At 35.2% G+C, this 19718-nt stretch overlaps 2 protein-coding genes across 4 annotated transcripts in view; one reads left to right on the forward strand and one right to left on the reverse strand.

Annotated features, from left to right (window-relative positions):
• Positions 1-19718, forward strand: part of CENPP (centromere protein P) — a 141379-nt gene that overhangs the window by 56557 nt on the left and 65104 nt on the right. The gene's annotated exons all lie outside the window — the stretch shown is intronic.
• ASPN (asporin) lies at positions 375-15567 on the reverse strand. Of its 2 annotated transcripts, none has more exons than XM_065845904.2 (8): positions 15259-15567; positions 10489-10759; positions 8541-8653; positions 6278-6491; positions 5808-5918; positions 3389-3482; positions 2760-2898; positions 375-1572 (listed from the first exon to the last, which is right to left on the reverse strand). In XM_065845904.2, exons 2-8 carry the CDS (start codon positions 10733-10735, stop codon positions 1375-1377), a joined length of 1116 nt encoding a protein of 371 aa, XP_065701976.1. In that variant the 5' UTR covers positions 10736-10759; positions 15259-15567; the 3' UTR covers positions 375-1374. The 2 variants fall into 2 exon arrangements, with proteins under 2 accessions (XP_065701976.1, XP_065701975.1); XM_065845903.2 differs by having other exon boundaries at positions 10489-10844.

Genomic DNA, 19718 nt, shown 5'->3' on the forward strand with positions numbered 1-19718 from the left:
AGTCCTAACAAAATATTAAATACAGAGAGACCAAGCAGGTGAAACAAATCATGTTAGACTTGATGCTTATTGTTTTAGTGTACTTAAGAGGGTGGTAGAAAGGCTGAGAGATTGTGAATTGCTTGGTTTCTACGTAGTATTTTTTTCTACTGCTAGTCTGTGTCATTTCCTGTAGATGCTTCAAATAAAGCCTTGAATTTTTAACTTTGTGAAGAACAGCAGCGATAAATGATCCGCAAGGTATGTAGATTTGGAAAAAGGAAGAATAGAGAGAATATCTAGAGAAGAGTCAGGTGTTTGCTTATAGTCTCTGAATGTTTTGACATGACCAATAATGTAATCAAATACAGAAATGCAAGTATTCTTTAAGTTTATTTAATTTATTTTGAATCCCAATAGCAAATATACACTAAATAGATACATAAAATACCCATTTTCTACAGTACTGTCAGTATTGAGAATTGTGTGTGCTGACCTGCCTAAGAAGTCAGGGCAGCCGAGTTCCAGCGATCTGCTTGCATTCAGCAGGCTTAACGTACTTACATTAATGAGGGATTCTTAACCCGTGTGATGTAAAAATATGAAAGAGGAAAAAATTAAATGAAAAACATGATTACAATGATAATAGATAAAATAAAATGTTTGTGCTGGCCTAAAGGGAGTTTAATAATCATTCCTATTAAGCTTGAAGCATATGATAAATCTTGAATCCTACCTTTTCATGTTCAAAGTGCATCAAATTATATTGATAGCAGAACACCGGAGGATGTTTACCTCTTAAAGTTGCAAGAAAAAATACCAGAAACTTTAAAAGTTTTTTTGCATGGTAGTTCTTGATATGAAAACCACCTTTATCTCACTTAATAGACTATCAAAACATATTCCAGTATGGAGACAAAAGACCTTACAATCCCCTACCTTTTTATTGCCTCTTTGCTGGAAGTTGTTCTTGAAGTCTGATATTTTGTTTTTGCAACTTTTCTTACAACACTTTTTGGCAGAGGAAAAGGTCCTTACTGTGGAAATAGTCACTTCCACTTGATTTTTAGAATTTATTTGAAAGGAAGAATTTGTCAAAACTGTGATTTAAGTAAAGAATTAAACGTCTATAGTAGGAAACATCAAATACAGTTTCCAGTTCCACTTCCAAGAGTCCTTTCAAAAAGGCTTTTGTTTAAATTATTCAAATGTAACTTGAACATTATCAAATAATACAACGGATCCTACTAACATATTGTTTCTAATTAATTATCTCTGAAATAGTAAATACTTTGTAAACCGGTTAAATAGTGTAAAATTGCCATTTTTCTGCAAATTTCAAGTATTGTAGAACTGATTTGGAAAAGTTGCTTTTTGAAATGACCAACTTTGGTATCACTTGAGGAAATTTCCAAGTTGCACACTGTTTCTGGCTAAAATGCAACGAAAAGTTGAAGGCTCAACCTCCCAGTATTTTACAGGATTATTGAAGAGGCTTATGCCGCTGTATAATGCTTTCTTCTTTCTTCTTCCCGTTGGACAGAAATCATTCACTCCCAGCTTTGCAATATGATTTGAATGAAGGAAGACTACCTGCAGCAATAAGAAAAAATAAAATATAATAGTTAGTAAGTAAATGGGAAAAATATCTAAACATTCATTGACATACACATAACTGAGGTTTGCTCTAAGATCAGTTGGATACAGACCTTAATAGTAACAGGAATTAAAAATTTCTGTTAACTTTTTAAAAAATGTCTCCCTCCTGAAACCATCTCTCCCATGAAAAGAAATTAGGTGACGTTTTATCAGTGAGTTGTCAGAATAATTTGTCTCTGTTTGTATGGAACATTCTCCTAAAATGCAGTTTTATATTTTCTTACATTAAGAATTATAATGCAATATTATGTTCTCCCATAATGCAAATTTTGAGTAATTTTATAAATTTTTAAAAGTATTCTCTAGAAAAGTTTGTATTAGATTTGTTGGTATGGTTATAGGAACAAGTCTAATGCTGTTGTAGCTTAAGTTAATTAAAAAAAAGCGGCTTGTGATAGTAGAATTTAGAGTTTTTAAAGTAAAATAATGTACCTTGACAACAGAATTCTTTTGTGTATCTAATTTAACATTACATTGTAAGCTCATTTATTAAATCTATTTATCTCTCTGTCTCTCGAAAGACTTTAATTAGGAGTGAAATGAGAAGCGGAAAGAAATGAAATTCAGAGGTAAAAGCTTTAACCAAATAGCTTATGCTGTGTTCTGTCGTCTCTGCATTTCCTCATGCTTCCCCAAGCTTTGCTCCGCTCTGTATCCTAACATCATCTTATAAGACACACTTGATTTTAATTGCTACTCCAGAATTCAGGAATTAAATGTGTTTTGAAAGCATTTTATTGCAGAATTTATTGAGCTCAAACTACAGTTTTAAAGATCTCATCACTTCAGTCACCTTATTTTCTTTGGATTTAGGGCTTTTCAGTGTGGAAATGGAGAAATTTCTACTCTATCTTGCTAATATGGAAACTATAATAAATCTGTAACAAACGTTCTGGTAACATTTTCTGGGTGTAGCATGTTGTTGTCCTTTTTTTTCCTAAGAAGTATTCCTGCAGTTCGATCTTGTTTATTTCTTTGGGTACATATATGATTTCAGGTTTTCCTAGTATGAGAGCCATCTCAGTTAATTATGCTTTTTAATTATGTCCTAATCAGTATGAGAGTGTGAAAGTCAAACAACTCATAACTAGCAGAACTTTCCATTAAGTTCAATATATGACCTGCAGATATTTCAGCTCGGGTAATCCAGGAGGAACTTTCTTGAGCTTATTTTTTTCAAGATGGATTTCACGTATACTTGGTATGTTGGCAAAACTCCCATTTTCCACATCTTTGATTTTATTATTCCCAAGTCCTAGCCTAGAAATAGAAAAAGGAACACTTAATTAAAGATTAATTGAGATTCACAACAGCACTTTTTAAAAAAAAAAGATTCAAATACTCAAGAGTAGATATAGGGAAAAGAAGAAATGGGGAAAGATGACGCAATCTTACCTCTGACAGAAAAACAAAAAACCCCCCAAAAATTGCAAACAAAAAACCTAAAGCAAACAAATATTTTTTCTTATTAATTTAATCTGAGTTTAAAGGACAGCAGCCAGCCTGATGAGAGCAATTGCCCAGTTTGCATGCAGTTTTTCTGCTTTTAGTGGCAAGAGTTAAAATGACGCGTGTCAGTAAATGTGCTTGTAGCATAAATGATGCCCTTTTATCAAGCAGTCTGTCTACAAAATATGCTCACAATAATAAGATGTGGTGTTCTAATAAACAGCCAGAGGAGCAAGTCTTGTGAAGAGGCAGTTATATATGACCTTTAATCAAATAAAAATATTTTGCGTAGGAATTTTACCTTTGAAGGTCTTTATACCGGTTAAAATCTTCAAGTTCAATTGCTGTGATCTTGTTGTCATCTAAGTGAAGTTCTAGTAGACTGGAGGGCAAATCTGATGAAAAACAAATGCACAGTATCAGAAAAATAAGTCAACTTATTTTCTTTGGAATATTTATGATGTTCCAAACAGTTTCTTTCCTTCATGTTTATGATTGGGTGAAGAATCTTGAGGTGTGGGTGAAGGGAGTGTCTGCATCAAATAAATGGGTGTTAGATACAATTATGTTACTTAAAATCATTTGATTGTAAAGAGTAACTTTTAAAAAAATTAAGGAGTGTGTATGCTAATGCTAAGATTTCAGGGTTCCAAAATTTGGTATAATTTTGCTAGCTTTCTTTATAATGGCTTTCATGTACTTTTGGTTGACCTGTCGAAGATATAAATTGTATCTTATGTGCAATTATCTAACAGTTGGTATTCAAAATCCAGCTCCTGTGGAACCTGTGACAGTTTTTTGTAGATCTGTGTTTTCTTCCACACTAAGTAAGTTATGCTGTTACAGCTCCTAAGGTGTGATCTGGGCGGAAAGCTTTCAGAATTCCCTGAGCCTGAAGAGATGTTTGGTATGCCCTTTCCCATAGAAATGCAGAATGTTTTCTGATGTGGTACCAAATAGTCCCAGTTTAGAACTGTCAGTGAATGGACCAGGAGGTGGAGAATCTGATTTACAGTGTCCTTTTAGCGAGGGCAGAGGAAGACAGTTGCAAGTTAGAATTTCTATTTGCTGATCTTGTGTTCAGTTTTCCTGGCTTCTGTCTAGATGGCACCCTGACACCAGGCAAGACAAACCACATCTTTGTGTGACTGATCCGGCCTAGGGGAGCACGGCTCCCGTTGCCATTGATATTTGTTGTAGCGTTACAGTCCTGAAGGAAAGGGGGATGCTTTGCAGTCTGTCTGTGCCAGCTGGCATGCTTTGGTCTCTGGTTGGTTGGGCTTTTTTCCCATTTACATTCCAATTTAAAATTTTTTGGGGTGCTGCTTATGTTTGAATTACAATATGAAGAGGGATGGCTACCCAGCTGTCCATTTTAGATTTTAGGTGCAGTTCGTAAGTTACATTTTTTTAACCATTTTGTGCCATTATAGCATTTACAGATATAAGGACCAACAAACTTCATTTCCATTTGTGTAGAAATGTATTCACCATGAAATTCTGCTTAAGATTTGCTTATGCATTTGACACTGCATATTGGACAACGTAGTATAGAATCTGAATCATTTTATATACATTTTTTTGTTCTAGGTGACAGGAGATGGTATTATGATGATGCTAGTAGAATGCAGAAGTGTGTGTTCGTGTGTTGGGGAGTGTTATCATAGGCAGCCAGATAGCTTCTGATCTCAAAATTACCTGAACAATTGGGGTGACTTGGTTTTGTTTGTTGTTGGGGTTCTTTTTAGTGTTCCACAGACATGCTTTTGCATATGTATCTGTCTACAGGAAGATTAAAAAATTGAATAAAACTCAAGCTGTTCATCTGAATGATCCAGAAAGAAATATTTCAGGGACCAACATTTAGTTTCCCTGTAAATTAATGAATGATATAACATACTGCATTATGCTTTGTTTCCTCCCTTTTTTCTTAGCTAGTAGTTTTGAGCAATTGAAAATAATGAGAATTTGTTGAAATACTATGTTGACCTACAGAAAATGCAGATGGAGTGTTGTACCGAGTTCCTTCGTACTACTTCCTTGTGTGTGGACGTCGGTGATTTATTAAGTTAGTGCGTTAATTTATTGCTACCTCCAAATCATAACTAAATCATTTTATATAAAGGAGTGATTTACTTTTGTAGTATATAATGTTGAATGTAATTATAATATTAATGTTAATTTCACTTAGCAGAACCCCATAAAAAGATGCATAAACCTCTGTATTGGGTTTTACGTTAAGGTGGTTATATTGCAGAACATATTTGAGCTCCAGAATCACTTGAAACATTGCAAATTGAAGGTAGACATTTAGGGGTTTCATTTTAAATGAATAAAGAAAGTGGGAGTTCTGTATCCCTTGTGACTCAGATCAAATATCAGGGGGTTTATCCTTTCTTTGTAAGGATTTTTGTGAGGCTGACGTGAAAGATATGAAGTGACATCTTATTTTTTCCCATTGTTGCTCCTGAGAAGAGTCTCTGGATGACTGAGGGATGAGCGGCCTGTGCCTGATGGGGAGAGGGCTGGAGAGGGGGCTGAGAGTGAGCCTGTGCTTCTTGTGTGTAGAATTGGACACTAAGTACAAAAAGCAAAATAAGTTAGGAGGTGGTTTGGTAGTAATTAATTAATGAATATTTTAGTAATCATATAGATGTTAAAGCATTTGATTTAGGAGTATACTGGTATAGGTAAAATAGAAAAGATAAAGCAAAGCATACCTTTAGGAATTGAAGTTAATTTAGCTTCTGCAATTCTTATATGATAGATATTCACTCCTTCAAAAGCCCCTGGCTCTATTCCATCATTGTCAAGAGGATTTGCACTCATTTCTGTCCAAGGGGGGGGAAAAAAAGCGTAGAAATTTTGTGTGCATTAGACACAGCTGATTTAATTTTATTTATTACTTCTGATGTTCTAAGCATTAATTAATGTTTCGCTTTGATTGCCTATTCTGAGGGGGGGAAAGTCACAGCTTTCAGAGAATAAAGCCCGTCTAACTTGACTTGCAGGGTTACCAGAAACTTGATTTATGTCGCAACCTCACATAGAAATCACGTTGTGAAAGGTGGTTTCCACAGCGTGGTTATCTCTTAAAGAGAAAATTCCACATTGGAGAAAAGTTTGAATGCAAATTGTATATAGTATGTTAAATTTTTGATAAAGACATTTTCTACTTAATTGGACTTACCTAAAACATGTAGAGACTTCATTCCTTTAAATACATCCTTGTGGATTTTCTTAACCTTATTAGCATGAATTCTGAGCTCTGCTAAAGTTTTTGGTAGATTTGTTGGAATCTCAGTTAGCTGGTTATGGGACAGATACAGTCGTCGTAGCTTCTGCGTTGATTGAAAGGCTTTTGGATGGATCTTGGTTATTTTGTTGTTGTTCAAAGCCAGTGCCTATGAGATATAGGAAGAACAATACAAAGAAAATTTGCTTATACAAGAATGTTATGATTATGAATGTTAAGTCATTAATTTGATATATAATTTAGCAATGAAGTATTTAAAATATCTTAATTTTCCATCATAACAAACTTTGGGCATTTTACTATGATAGAAGATAGAGAAAAACTAGTCAGAGGTGACAAGGTGCTAATGATAATGGGAAAAATTAGCAAAATGATAAGTTTTTCTTCATATATTTTGTGGGATTGTATGGCAGTTGTATTCTTTATTGTTGTTGTTCCTTAATGCAGACAATTTCTCAAAACTCCGAATTTAATCTTTTATTTCAGCATAATGCTGCAAAATACAAGTCAGGCTTTTAATCTCCATTTCTTAAAAGGTAATGTCTGTATACAGCTGATATATGCACATGAATTTGTATCTTATTTGCCATAATTTTTCAGCTTTTTTGATTTGTCTCTCTTGACTGTACAGTACACTAGTCCCTTTTTGGGACAGACTTTTGTCCTTGGTTACTATGTGTTATCAGAGAACTTGTAATGAGTTACTACAAAATACAAGTTATTTGAAATTATTTTAAATGTCAAATCACATCTCTGCATTTCCGTATTTAGACTGTTTTTGTTCTTTTTAAAAATTCTTTGGTTTCTTATTAAGTTGTTTGCTCTCTGGCATTGTGAAGAAAAAAAGCAGAGCAAAACAGAATTAATCCTTTCCCCAGAAAAAATTGAGATAGCTTAAGGAAATAAACAGGAAATGCTCCTCCTTAATCCAAGTTGCCATCTGTGCCTTTGCTAAGCAGACTACTACTCAAACAAGTTGTACAAAGTAAACTTTGCTTTCAGTAGAAATGCTGCTAGGCCTTGCCACAAATTAACTGATGAGAAAAATCAAAACAGCTCAAAGTCTTCAGTTATCACATAATTAAGTAGTGACTCTGATATATAATATGATGATTGCTGATGTGTTCCAGTGACTTTCTCCATCCTGGGAGGTTGGTTTCTATAAGATCTTTTACACTGAATACAAACAACAGTTATTATGTTTACCATGCACTTGTTGGTAAGACCGTTCTGTGCTCAGACATGAGACACTTAAGGGGAACTGGAAGCACTTCGTTGCAAACAAGGAATTATATGGTTCCTATTTTTTCTAAGCTAGTTTAACCCATAATAATTACCAAGTCCATTCATAAACACTTAGATCTGGTGAATTTTCAGTTCTTGCTCAGAAATCAAGTATGACTGAAAAGGATTTGGTTTATGACAGTTTAATGTGTGTTTCATGTGTTTCTAATGTGCAATAGAATGTTGTTAATTTGCTATAACTTTTGGAACAGGCTTGTCATTTTTACAATGAAAGTTTTAAATTGTCAGTATTCGTTGGTACTGGATCTAGAGTGATATTTTATGGAAATAAGTATTCCTAAACAGATTTAATTACCTTTCCAGGCCTCTGAGACTTGCTATAGCAAGGGATTATTGCCAATAGCTAGGTTTATCAATTGCCAGTGATGCTAATTTTAAAGCCTGTCTCTATGTGCATACTTAAGCATGTAATGAAGCCCCTGACATTTTCAGTAATTCAGTGCTGGTCTGTTTTCTTCTCAGGTCAGTTGGATTTGTAACATTAATTTCAGTGATGTATGTGTTAGTTGTATGCTGTGTGCTTTTGAAAATACCCTCAGAAAGTATCATTCTAGTTCTCCTGTTCTCTCTGTAGTTCTCTCTGATTTACAGTCAAGGAACACTTGTCTTGAAGCGTTTAAAATGTAGGGAGTATTTCTGTGCACGCTAAGGACTGAATAGATCTTGAGGATCTTTTTGGCAAGATACATATGGTATATTTTCTGAATGTTGTAGGAAGTAGTGTAATTTTTACAGGTCAAAGAAATTTGCTTTTTACCATGTGGGAGTCAAATATGCAGGTGTTAGACTTTTTTATAGTCTTGGAGAAGAAAACTATTATTTGTATTTTTAAAGTACCAAAGTATTTCAGATCGCTAAATAAGATTTTCAACTTGTAAAATAGCAAGCTTACATAAAGTGATGTGAGTCCTTGGAGATCTTTTTCCTTGACCTCTTTAATTTTGTTGTTTTGAAGGTCAATCATACGAGTATCTGGTGGAATGTAGCGAGGTATTGATGTCAAACCTATTCAAGTATGTGACATAAACAGAAACATTATACCTTTGTATGTAAGTCTGAAGAAATTAACTGCTAAACAACAAAAAACAGTAAGGTTGTTGAGGATTGATTGGAAAGAAAATACAACCAGACATAAAGGAAAGGATAGAAGGGAATATTCTGTAATGAGAGGAACTAATTCTGTAAGGAATATGATGGAAGCACATGGATAGTGTCAGGAGGAGCTGCGGCCACCCCTGCCCACGAAAAGCGTGAGTGGGCTGCTGGTGGCAGGTTCCTCACAGCTGTGACATGAGCGGCCTCAGGGCACAGGTTGTTCCCCAGGGAAACTCCTGGAGCAAGCGGGGCTGTGGTTCCGTGCTGGGGAACAGGGCTCTGCGGTGGCGTGAGGGGATTTCTGCTCAGTGCTTGAGTGCTCCTTGCCCTATCCATTGTACTGGCACAATTGCTTGTACAGCCATACAGTTAACCTGAGGGCTGAGAAATGTATTCTTGGGAAAAGCAGGCAAAACATGCTTTTCCAGCTGCCCGTACTGAATTACCAGTTGTATAAATCCCCCAATCTGGTTTGTTGCTCAGTTACAAACACTTCAGTTCATGCCATCTGAGATCCTGAATCAGCAGAAGAGACTAAAAGGGTATAGCAACTTTCTTTTGAGTGGAAATCCTGATGCATCAAACATTAAGTGCTGGTCTAGATTATTAGCAATTATTCCATAATTAATAGGTTACATTTATTTAAAGATGAAGTCTACTAATAGGGTTATTTTCTGTGTTTAAACTCAAGTAAAGGGATTTGCAATCTCTACACTGGATGCAATAAATACAGCTTGCTATCAGCAAAAGTTTATTCTGGTTCCTTAATAATGGTACATTTTTTTAAAAGTCCAACAATTTATGTATTGACTCAGTGTTTCTAAGACGTGAAGAGTCTAGGATTAAGTTTAGGGTGGTGACAGAGCTGTGATGAGAACAAATGTCATTGTCACTGTGCTAGTAGCAGGAGCGTAGTCATCTAGTTACCTTAAAGCATGGGAAAACTTCAATGAACACTAATTCAAATTGACACAATTAATAGTGAATTCATATTTCGGGACTAGGATGTATCTGCTATAGTGACAGCAGCAGATTTGCCTTTGGTTAAAATGGTACCAGTGATGCTCACTTTAATGGCTGTTAAGCTGAGCACATTATTTATACCCTGTTTATGCTCTGGTGTTAAACTTCCTTGTGGTTTATTTGTGGCCTCATCTTCCTTTGTTATGTTTTCTTGTCATTTGACCTGTTGCTTTGTAGTTGTGAATGAAATACTTTAGTCATAGTCTTTTTTAAGAGAGGGGACTAATAGCTTGTCTAATGCAAACAGAAAATACAGCAAACTTTTGTGCTTCTCTGTTTGGATATAACTTCATGGAAGTAAATGAAACAGGAGGTAGTGTAATCTAAAATGAAAATATAAGCATTTTTGTATTCTATGGTTGTTCTCAATGCATAAACTATTTGGTTAAATAGCTCTAAAGTTATTTGTTACATATTCTAAATGCTTTTCCATTCTATGCTGTTATCATAGAAGTCATTGCTAATGGGAAGTGGCTATAACAGTTTATTAATTTTCTAAACTGATGCACATAAACTGGGAAAACATTTATGTTGTAAAATGTGCTGGACACAAATTAGATATGGTTTGCAAACCTAAATGAAAATATTTAAGATCCCTTTGAAAATGACAAGTATAGGAAAATGTGAATGTGCAGTTTATGGAACTGCAGAATTCATCTTTTAAAAGGCAACTCATCCAAAGGAGAGTCCAGTGGAGAACAGACACATAAGTTCATTCTTACCTAGATCAGAGCAATGGACAACTCTCACATAGCACTGGCATCCAAAGGGACATGTTGGGAATAGATCAAAAGGATTTAGTGGGATCATTGGTTCAGTAGTTGGAAATAGAGAATTGTCGTCATCGTCATCATCATCCTCTTCTTCCATATCTTGGAGCATCATATTCTTTAGTGTAAAATATGAAGGACCAATGAGAGGTTTGGCAGAGCACAGAGCCAAGAAGAGGAGGAGTGTGTATTCTTTCATGTCTTCTTAATCAGGATAGCCAATCTTGAAGAAGAAGGTAAAGAAACAAACCAAACCAAGAATGATAGTCAGTGTAACCTGAGTCCTGTGTAATTGCAGATCCTTCAGTCTGGAAGATAGAAAGGTTTTGGATCACTTAGGGTACCTTTAAAGCAGAAAAACAGTCAACTACAGTTATTTTTTTCCGATGTTACTGAGAAGAATGCACAAGTTATGAAGCACTTAGAAAGTAGATTTGTCTTTAGAAAAATATGGCAGATTCTGTCTCATTATAGCTCTTAATTCAATTTCATTCAGCTTCTCTGAGTTCTAATTTTACCAGATTTCTTGTAGTGACACCTGACTGGGAAAACCAGGAGTCCAGTCCTGCAATGTACTCTGTTACCTGAATAATGATCCGCAGGTGAAAACCCTTAGGCATTTTCTACATACTCTGGTTTTATTCTAAAGATGATTTTATTGACCAAACACTTCAATAAAACTAGATGCCAGGTAAACCAGAGATAGTAAGAATTGCCACATGGTGTATTTCAACTCTGAGAAAAGACTGTAAGTTCAGCCCTCAACTCCACATTGTTTCCCTCTGAAGCCCAAATTCATTTGGATCCTCCAGCACGATGTGCAAACCAAGAGGGACTGCTGCAAATTTTATTATCCATATCCTGTTTATAAAAATGTTTCTATTTAGACTATTATAGACCTCTCTAGGGAAGTACTAAACAGATGTCAATTCTTGTTTGATCACCTAATTAAATGCTTGACAATCTGTTTATAGCTGAAAAATGTCTTTATGTAGACATTTTGTCATTGGTTCTCAGCCACAGGAAAAAGAGTACAAGGGTGTTGACTTGTCATATTCGAAACTCTGAGTTTTTGTTTGTATTGCTTTTTTTTGTACAAGGTCATTTTGATGTTTCTCATATATGGTTCTGAACAGCATTTAAATCCTGCATATTGCATACATTTCTACTCTTCTAACTGTGTATGTTTCAGGGTGTATAAAAAGAAAAAAGCCAACAGTATTGCGGTTACATAAAACCCACGCTTTTCAAAAGAATGCAGCGACTCGTTCCCCCCAAATATGTGTCTGAGAACAGAAGCACAGTGTATTTGGTATCTTGCAGGTATGCAGCATATAACTACAAGCTTAATATTTATTGTAATCTTACAGTTGCATGCTCATTTGTGTAGCGCGTGTATCTTTTACTGGTTTCACAATCTCTTAAATGAATCTTCACATATATTTCTTCTGTATATTTTCATTTGTGTGCAAGATAGTGTTCTCTTTCAATGTTCCTAGAAAGAATTTTATAGTTGTACTTGCAATCCTATACAATATGTTTTCTTGAAAGAGTCTTTGAATATCAACAGTGCTGGGAACAAGATGTGGAACCTACATTTGTTTGTTTGGAGAGAATTGTGGTCATATCTGGCTATACACCTTTGGAATGTTTGACCCCTTCAGTCTTGTATTTCAGCTTCAGCAAAACAGTCTGTATGTTCAGTACTTCAATCATACCATTAATTAGGAGATGAAGAGTTTGAAACCTTTTGGACTTCTGAGTTCTCCTTATTCTTGAACAAGGTTGGGTTTCACAGATGGGCACTCTGGCTGGCCTTCCTCCCCTGGCTGCTTAGATATTAAGTGACAAAAGGCTCTGTGCTTTATTCAGAGTCGTCATACGATTTCTGCATGTAGGATATCAAGCATAGTAGCAAATATGGTACATCTTGGTACATCTAGTTTCTAAGTCCCTGCTGACTTCATTTGTGATATGTACTGAATATATAGTTTTACTGTATTTAAAAGATAATCTTTCATTTATGTTCCTGAAATGCTATTCTGGATGTGGTGCTGGAGAGTTGTCTTACGAAACAATTTAAAAATCTGTTTCCACTCTTGCTTCCGTAGCAAATGGATTGCATATTTCCTTTCAGATATTAAAAAAACTAATTATGATTTCAAACAATGAAAAGGTTGAGGCTGTGATTGGAATAATGGCCATTTTGAACTCTTGAAAAATGTGTTGTTCACAAACAGTTCCAGAAAAGTAGCGTTCAGTATGTCCTTGATGACGTATATTAGTCCTGTGAGTTAAATCTCTTGAAAACAAGTCCCTTTACAGAAGGAAGCCTGAGTTGTGTGAGAAAAGAGGAAAAGCCCTTGCTTCACCTTCCCATTTAACCATTAGGAAATGCTTATTGCTAATTAGCTTTCTAGTTAGGGGTGGCAGTCAAGTTGGCTCCAGGTTTGCATTGGCCAAAGAACTGCCAAAGAATGTATTCCAAAGAGCTGGATTTTATGGAGCTTTTTTTTTTTTGCTTTCCCTTTTCCCTGCCTGAGGTTTTGAGTGTCCCAGTAAACTGATGTTGATAGGTCTCTGTAGAAATTCTCTGATTCTGCAGCTCATCTCAAAGAACTTAAATTTCCTGCATGTTTAAGCTTCAAGAGTAAGAGAACTAAAAGAAAATGAAAGCCTAAAATCTGTGTTCCGAGAGAACTTTCTGGAGGTACTTTAATTAATTTATCATGAGAATGTTGTGAAATAATTGTTTCAGAAAGGACAGCTCATGAATACAGCTGTGCTGATGTTCCACTGCTGCCCCCTGAGGCTGGTTCTGCTCCCTGTTCTTTGAGAGTTCCTGCACTTCTCTCACACAGGCTGTTCACTGAGCTGACTGAACTCGCTAAACCAGCATAAAACTACTGTGAGCAACGAAAAAACCAAAAACATTCTTTCCGGGCAAACAAACTGAATCATCTGAATATCAGAGCCAGCAGAAAGGAACATGTGGGACAGCCTGGTTTAGGGGGTCAGAATGTTAAATGGAATGTTAAATGTTAAATGAGAGAAGGAGAAGAGGTGGGACAGCCATTCTTGACACAGGTGAATTGTTAGATAGGCTCAGGTGTCATCTTTACAGACTGGAACATTGAAGATGAGTTTGAGAGAGTGCAGCGAATTTAAGGAGGGCTCACATACTTCTTCATTAAGCATGCTTTATAGCAATCCTCCTTCAGCACAAAAATCTTCTGAATGGCACCTTTTCACTGGAACACCAGCCACCCCAAAGTGAGTGTGTACACTTTACATGTAGAGATACTGTAAGGCAGACTTCCTTTCCTGAAGTGTTTTACAGTCCTAAAATCACCGTACTAATTGTTTGGGACATACTTATCCTCACTATTGTGATGATCTTTACCAAAACACATATCAAAACCAGCATGTTATTAGTTTAGGATAACACTTACCATTTATAACTAATTAAATGCAGGTGATGTCACAGTATGGTAATATGATTAAAACCCTTTGGAGATTGTGTGGGAAATTCCCATGTAAGTGTGCAATAGTTCTGAGACATGAAGACTCTGAACAGGAATTATGGGAAGAAAAACACTTTCTGTGAGGATGGAAATGATCTTGTTAGGGATGTGTGCAGAAACAACAACAAACAAAAGCAAAAAAGAGTAAGTCTGGATTCCGTGGCAGCTGCATGCTAGTCCTGCAGCGTGTTGTCTTACCAGTTATGACACTGAAGGAGTTAATAGGTAAAGTTTTAAGACTTAAAAAGACTCTAAATTATGTTTAGAAATTGCTTCTGTTACCGGTGTATGAAGACGAATTTCCTATGACATTGTTTCTGAAAAGGAAATGTTTAAATAACACAGTGGTGGTCTTTGCAGAGGCAAATAAAAATCCTGTGTTCATTAATAACACAAATCTTTGCACTGTGCACAGATTTTGTCCAAAGAAAGGCAAGACCATAGCTGTTTTGAAAGCTATATTTAAAAATAGTTCTCGTTCTATTAGTCATTGTCCCATTCCAGAAATAAAAGGAGTTTATGTTTAACTCTTTGTCCACTCTGCTAATTTACTTAAACAGGAGGAAATTTTTTGGCTGGTAAGATTACTGAAGAAATTATTCTGTCTTGAGAAATAGTCCAATATTGAAGTTATGTAGCATAATAATGAATAGCATGTTTACAAAATAAGTTATGTTTAGAGAGTGTTTACTTTTTATGGAAAACTGCTTGACTCTCGTGTTACTGAATATGATCTATGAGCATGTTTAAACTGTAGCTCATCTACAGTTCACTCATATGTTGTTTTGAATTACTTTACTGGTATCTACTTCAAAACAAAACAAAACAGAAACTAAACTTGAGTACCAAAATACAGAAAATTAACACTGAGTTGTAACTGTAAGAACTACTATAATTGTAGGATAGATTTTCATAGATTGTAATAGCAGAGGAAAAACTTTTCATTGTCAATTGGTTAAGTCTTCCTGACCAGTCTTTAATAGCTGAATAATTCACTGTAGCTTTTTTTTTGCTTTGCAGCTCAGATGTAAATGCTGAATTATTTCAGCTGCAGAGTAGATTTTCAGTTGTTCTATAAAAAAGTGGTACTTCCGACTCTAAAGTACCTGACATTATTAATCTGCACATAGTGACTGACAACCTGTTGCTTAAATCTTTATTGCTATTTATATAGAATAGGCATTCAAACTGGACATACCTTGCAAGTTTGATATTTCTTCCGGAAGCACTGTGATAATCCACCTGAGATCTTTATGTCCAGTTATTTCATATTAAAAAAAAATAGAGAAAAAGGAAGTTAGGCTGAGTTCTGTGAAATGAAAAGTAAATATAAAGAAAAATTCCACTTCCAAACTTCTTGATCCTCCTGGCACCCTGGGTGATACCAGAGTAAAGTGCTGCTTCAGATTAGCCCATCTTAGTACTGAAGAATGATATTAAGACGACTTGTTACCACTCATATGTTTTTCATCACTGCCTGTATTACAGCCAAGACTTCTGGCTTAACTCTAGACATCTAGTGGAAGACTTTGTAAAACCTGTAGTTTAATAACAGTTGACATCAGGCCATTGGAAGTACAGTGAGGTCCATTTCAGGTCATTCATGCTATGGAATCAGGCTTATTCTTTAAAAAGCGCGACTTGAACAGAAGTATAAAAGCTTAGTCAGTGGCAGAGTAAACCAATAGTTTATAGTTGCCAAACTTTTCTGAAGTTATAAAATTAGGACTTTGTTGTGTAGTTATGTATGAATAGTACCTCTTGCTTTCCGTAGGCAGCTAGCTGGCTGGGGAAGATGGTTCAAGAATGTAAAATGTAGATCAGATTTTATTAGTCAATATAGTTGATTTCTTCTGTGTATGAGGAATTAAGTTTATCTTATATTTAAAATAGAGACAGTAGAAGTATTTGAGAATTTGCACTGTTCGTACTGACATACACATCACAATATTTAGAAACTGGGTTATCCTTTATTTACCTTGAGCAGGCTGCCTGTTTATGTGCACTTCAGAAATGTAGGACAAATTGAGTTTACCCAAAGTAAAAGTTTTGATATAAGAGTTTGTGTCTTTACATTTGCAATACTTTTTGTCTATTCAGTTTCATACACATCTGACTTCATCTGTTCCTTAATTGGCTCCTTTTTCTGTTAAGATTCTGATCTTGCTGCAGAAGAGTAGCCTGGCAATTTTTTTTTTCCTCTTTTTTTTTTTAATATACATGTAATGTGGTGCTGTTTGCAAAATGACAGTTTAAGTCGCATATTAGTTATTTCATCTACTGTTACTTTTTTAAGGAAGGAGGCACTATGCCAAAAATTAAAGCTTTGGTGCTATCATATCAAACAAGATAAGGCTTGTGTTACCCGCTGCATTGTTTTTGCCTGTGTTCCAGTTCCAGTAGCACAGATGAATGATGAAAAAGATTTTCCCTATCACTTTTCTCAGGGAATGAAATTACAGTTTCAAAAGCAATCCCATTACCACACCGTCTGAATGATGGTCTTAAAGTTTTCTGAAATATTAAATTGCATATATCTGTATTCTCTTGCCTGCATTTAGAAACCAAAGCTTCCTAAGCAAACAGTCCCCTATGTTTTGCATAGCTTGGTTTGGATGCATTTACTTGAGCAAATTTGTATTAAATTGCTGTTTAAAAAAACCCTCCAACACTTTCTTGGCTCTATAATAGAAGAGAGTGGGGCTTGAGGGTTGTGATATAAATGTAGTTGTTTCTTTTTCACTTGTCCTTTCAGTAATAAAGTGTTGAATCAGCAATTTCAGCTGATCCTAGTTTTGCAGTGATGTTCCCTGATCCTGATATTTAGCAAACATCTCAATTTTGGATAATTTTTTTTAAATTATTATTTTCTATTTTCAGTTGATTCTGGTAGTATGAACACATGCCTGTGTATATAAAGTTTATCGTAGCCATACTACATAATGAAGCTGACATATAGAATGGTAGTATCTGGGAAAAATGTCACTGCCTTATCTTGTAAAGGATTATCCGTATATTTTGTACAACGTATAGTATCAATATAGTAGAAGTAAATATTGCTTACATTACTGTGCTATTCTTGTAATTACACTATTTAATATCGAAGAAACAAATTTAGTATTTTAATTGTGAATATAATTGCATTCTAAACTAAAATACCCAGAAGTGACTTTTCAGGTCTCTTGACTGCCAGATTCTGAAGTTTTGATGTTAGTTGTTGATAACCATACTAAAAACTGAAATAGACCAGTAGTTCTCAATTTAATTTGTAAGTCTGTTCAGGTAAACACTTGCAGCTTATTTCCAGTTTACTAAAAACTAGCTACTATTGCAGAATTCCTATCCAGGACCACTGTTTCTAGTATACTTTAACTTTTGGACACAAAGTCATTACATGAACCCGCATAGCAGGGCAGCTGTGGAGTTCTGAATGAAATTTGAAGTGTGTAAACGAGTGAATTGGTGCTGGGGACTTGGGTCGATGTTCCTCTCGCTTTTTAGGGTAAGGCTACAACGTCCTTATGTAGAACCTGTAGCAGCTCTTCAAAGGCTGGAGCTGCAGTCTTTTGAGGTAGGATGAAATGCTGATTTCTTGGCTATGTTATAAAGCCATCGATTTGAGATTATGTGGCTGAAGATGCTATTAAAATAAAAAATGATATCTTATTGCTTCTGCAGTTTCATTAATAGTGAGATTTTGTTTTTTCCTTGCAAGCAAATTTATGTATATTTTCCTATGACATATTACATGTTTAAATAACTAAAAGATTATATGAGGTCAAACTGTTTGTTCAGACCTTTTCAGTGACTTCTATTTCCACCAATGAAAGAACTGGTTGAAAATTAGAATTCTATTTTACCTTAAAATATATGCGTAATTTTTATGAGTAATAGAGATTAATGTCGGAGGCAAAGGATAGGAGTATATCCAGCATGTTGTGGTTCCGAATATTTTCTTTGACTACGGTGAAATATGCAAATAAAAAAAAATTCGGAAGGTGTTTAAATTTAACATTATCACATCAGTAATATAAAATGCTATCTTGATTTCTTCATTGAAAATTAATGTATTTGTATAATATTACTTCATATGTCTGAGCAAGTGAGCATATGCTGGCACACCTCTCATGCTTATAGTGCAGTCTCTTTTTCTTAAGCTGATCTTGCGTATGTTTGTTATTGTAAGGCAAACTAAGTACATTTTCATTTTCTAGGACTGTTTATAAATGTGGTTTACATAAGTGATGAATCTAACATCAACTGCACAAAGCTGCCTTGGAGACTACCCATCACATTTTAATAACATGACATATTTCTTTCATGCTCGCAACCAGTCCATGTGGAGTGCAGTTGCATATTTTGGTTTTAGCTAAATTTTGGCTCTTCTTAAGTTGAACTCCACCATTTAATCTAGCTGAGTATAGAAAAACGGTTCTTCAACTTCTGTAGTTCATCTTGATTCTTCAGTATTTATATGTAAATATATAAAATAATAATTATTTATTATCATGCATGAATAATCTTTCACTTATTAAGGGATGCATACTTTTTTGCATCTTTTTGGCAACGGACTTAGAAACTGCAACAAAAGATACTGATTCATTTTGCAAAATCTTTAGTCCCTGGTGTTTCTTAGCAGCATGTCAATATTGAAGGGCAATTCATAGCTTGCAATATGAAGAGCAAGCTGTGCTTTTTATATGAAGAGATCATGTACAAAAAGAGCTAGAAAGTCAAGTGTGTATGTTTATGCATCCATGTGATTGTCGGGCTTACCATGTGTTTTACGCATACAAGAAGATGGCATTGGAGAGGCAAAACAATACCCTGAAGAGACAGATCTTATTTTTCACCCTTGTAGATAGTTTGTGTTGCCATAGGAGAATAAGTTAACTTTGTTCTGTCTTAGGCCACTGATGAATATGAATTTCTCTGAGTGGGAATGGCAGTTTAAGAAGCCCCCAGCTGGCTTATTCGCAACTTGACGCTCATCTCCTTGAGCCTGTAAAAACGTTTGTGCACTTAACTCGATCAGGAAACTGCTCTGCCTGAAAAATAACCTGTATGATGAATGAAGGTCTTGAAATAGTTTTGGTTTCTGTACATGTCAATTGTTAGTCTTGCTTTTGATGCTACTTACAAGTTTGGATAATGTTACATGGCATTTTTATGGAATATGGGTATTTATCTGCCTTACAGACATTGGAAACACCAGACATTCTTTCATGGAAAATTAAACAGTAGTTAAAATGAAAAGCTCTGCAAGCACTGCCAAACTACTGAATCATTCCGATAATAAGCTCTAAAGGAAAATTTTCTGTTTCAGAATACAAGCTGGACTGAGTGCAACATTTCCTCATAGAGCATCAAGCATTTACTTTGCCAAAGTTTAACAACTGAAAAAAAAATAAAACCTGGTCACCTATAAATGCTGATTTCCCCCCACCCTGATTTTTCCCTTTGTTTTAACAAACAGTATGAGTAATTTGGAAGTGTAAATGAGTAAGTTTTCTTACACACAACCTTCTGCTGGATTCATATTGTTCAGAACATAAAGGCAATATTTAAAGTGGTAGCTGTCATCAATTCCCATTGAGTTTGTAGTTTTAAGAAAAAATAAACATGACCATCCAGTCCTTTAATTCCATAAAAAATGCA

Source organism: Patagioenas fasciata, chromosome 10, assembly GCF_037038585.1.
Source record: "Patagioenas fasciata isolate bPatFas1 chromosome 10, bPatFas1.hap1, whole genome shotgun sequence".
Lineage (NCBI taxonomy): Eukaryota > Metazoa > Chordata > Aves > Columbiformes > Columbidae > Patagioenas > Patagioenas fasciata.

Excerpts from the sequence above, each read along its gene's own strand:
- ASPN (XM_065845904.2), bottom strand. The coding sequence starts at position 10,735 with ATGAAAGAATACACACTCCTCCTCTTCTTGGCTCTGTGCTCTGCCAAA. Across the intron at positions 8,654-10,488 it reads TGTCCATTGCTCTGATCTAG|GTTTGACATCAATACCTCGC; the intron begins GTAAGAATGAAC and ends ATACTTGAATAG. Across the intron at positions 2,899-3,388 it reads CGGTATAAAGACCTTCAAAG|GCTAGGACTTGGGAATAATA; the intron begins GTAAAATTCCTA and ends TTCTATTTCTAG.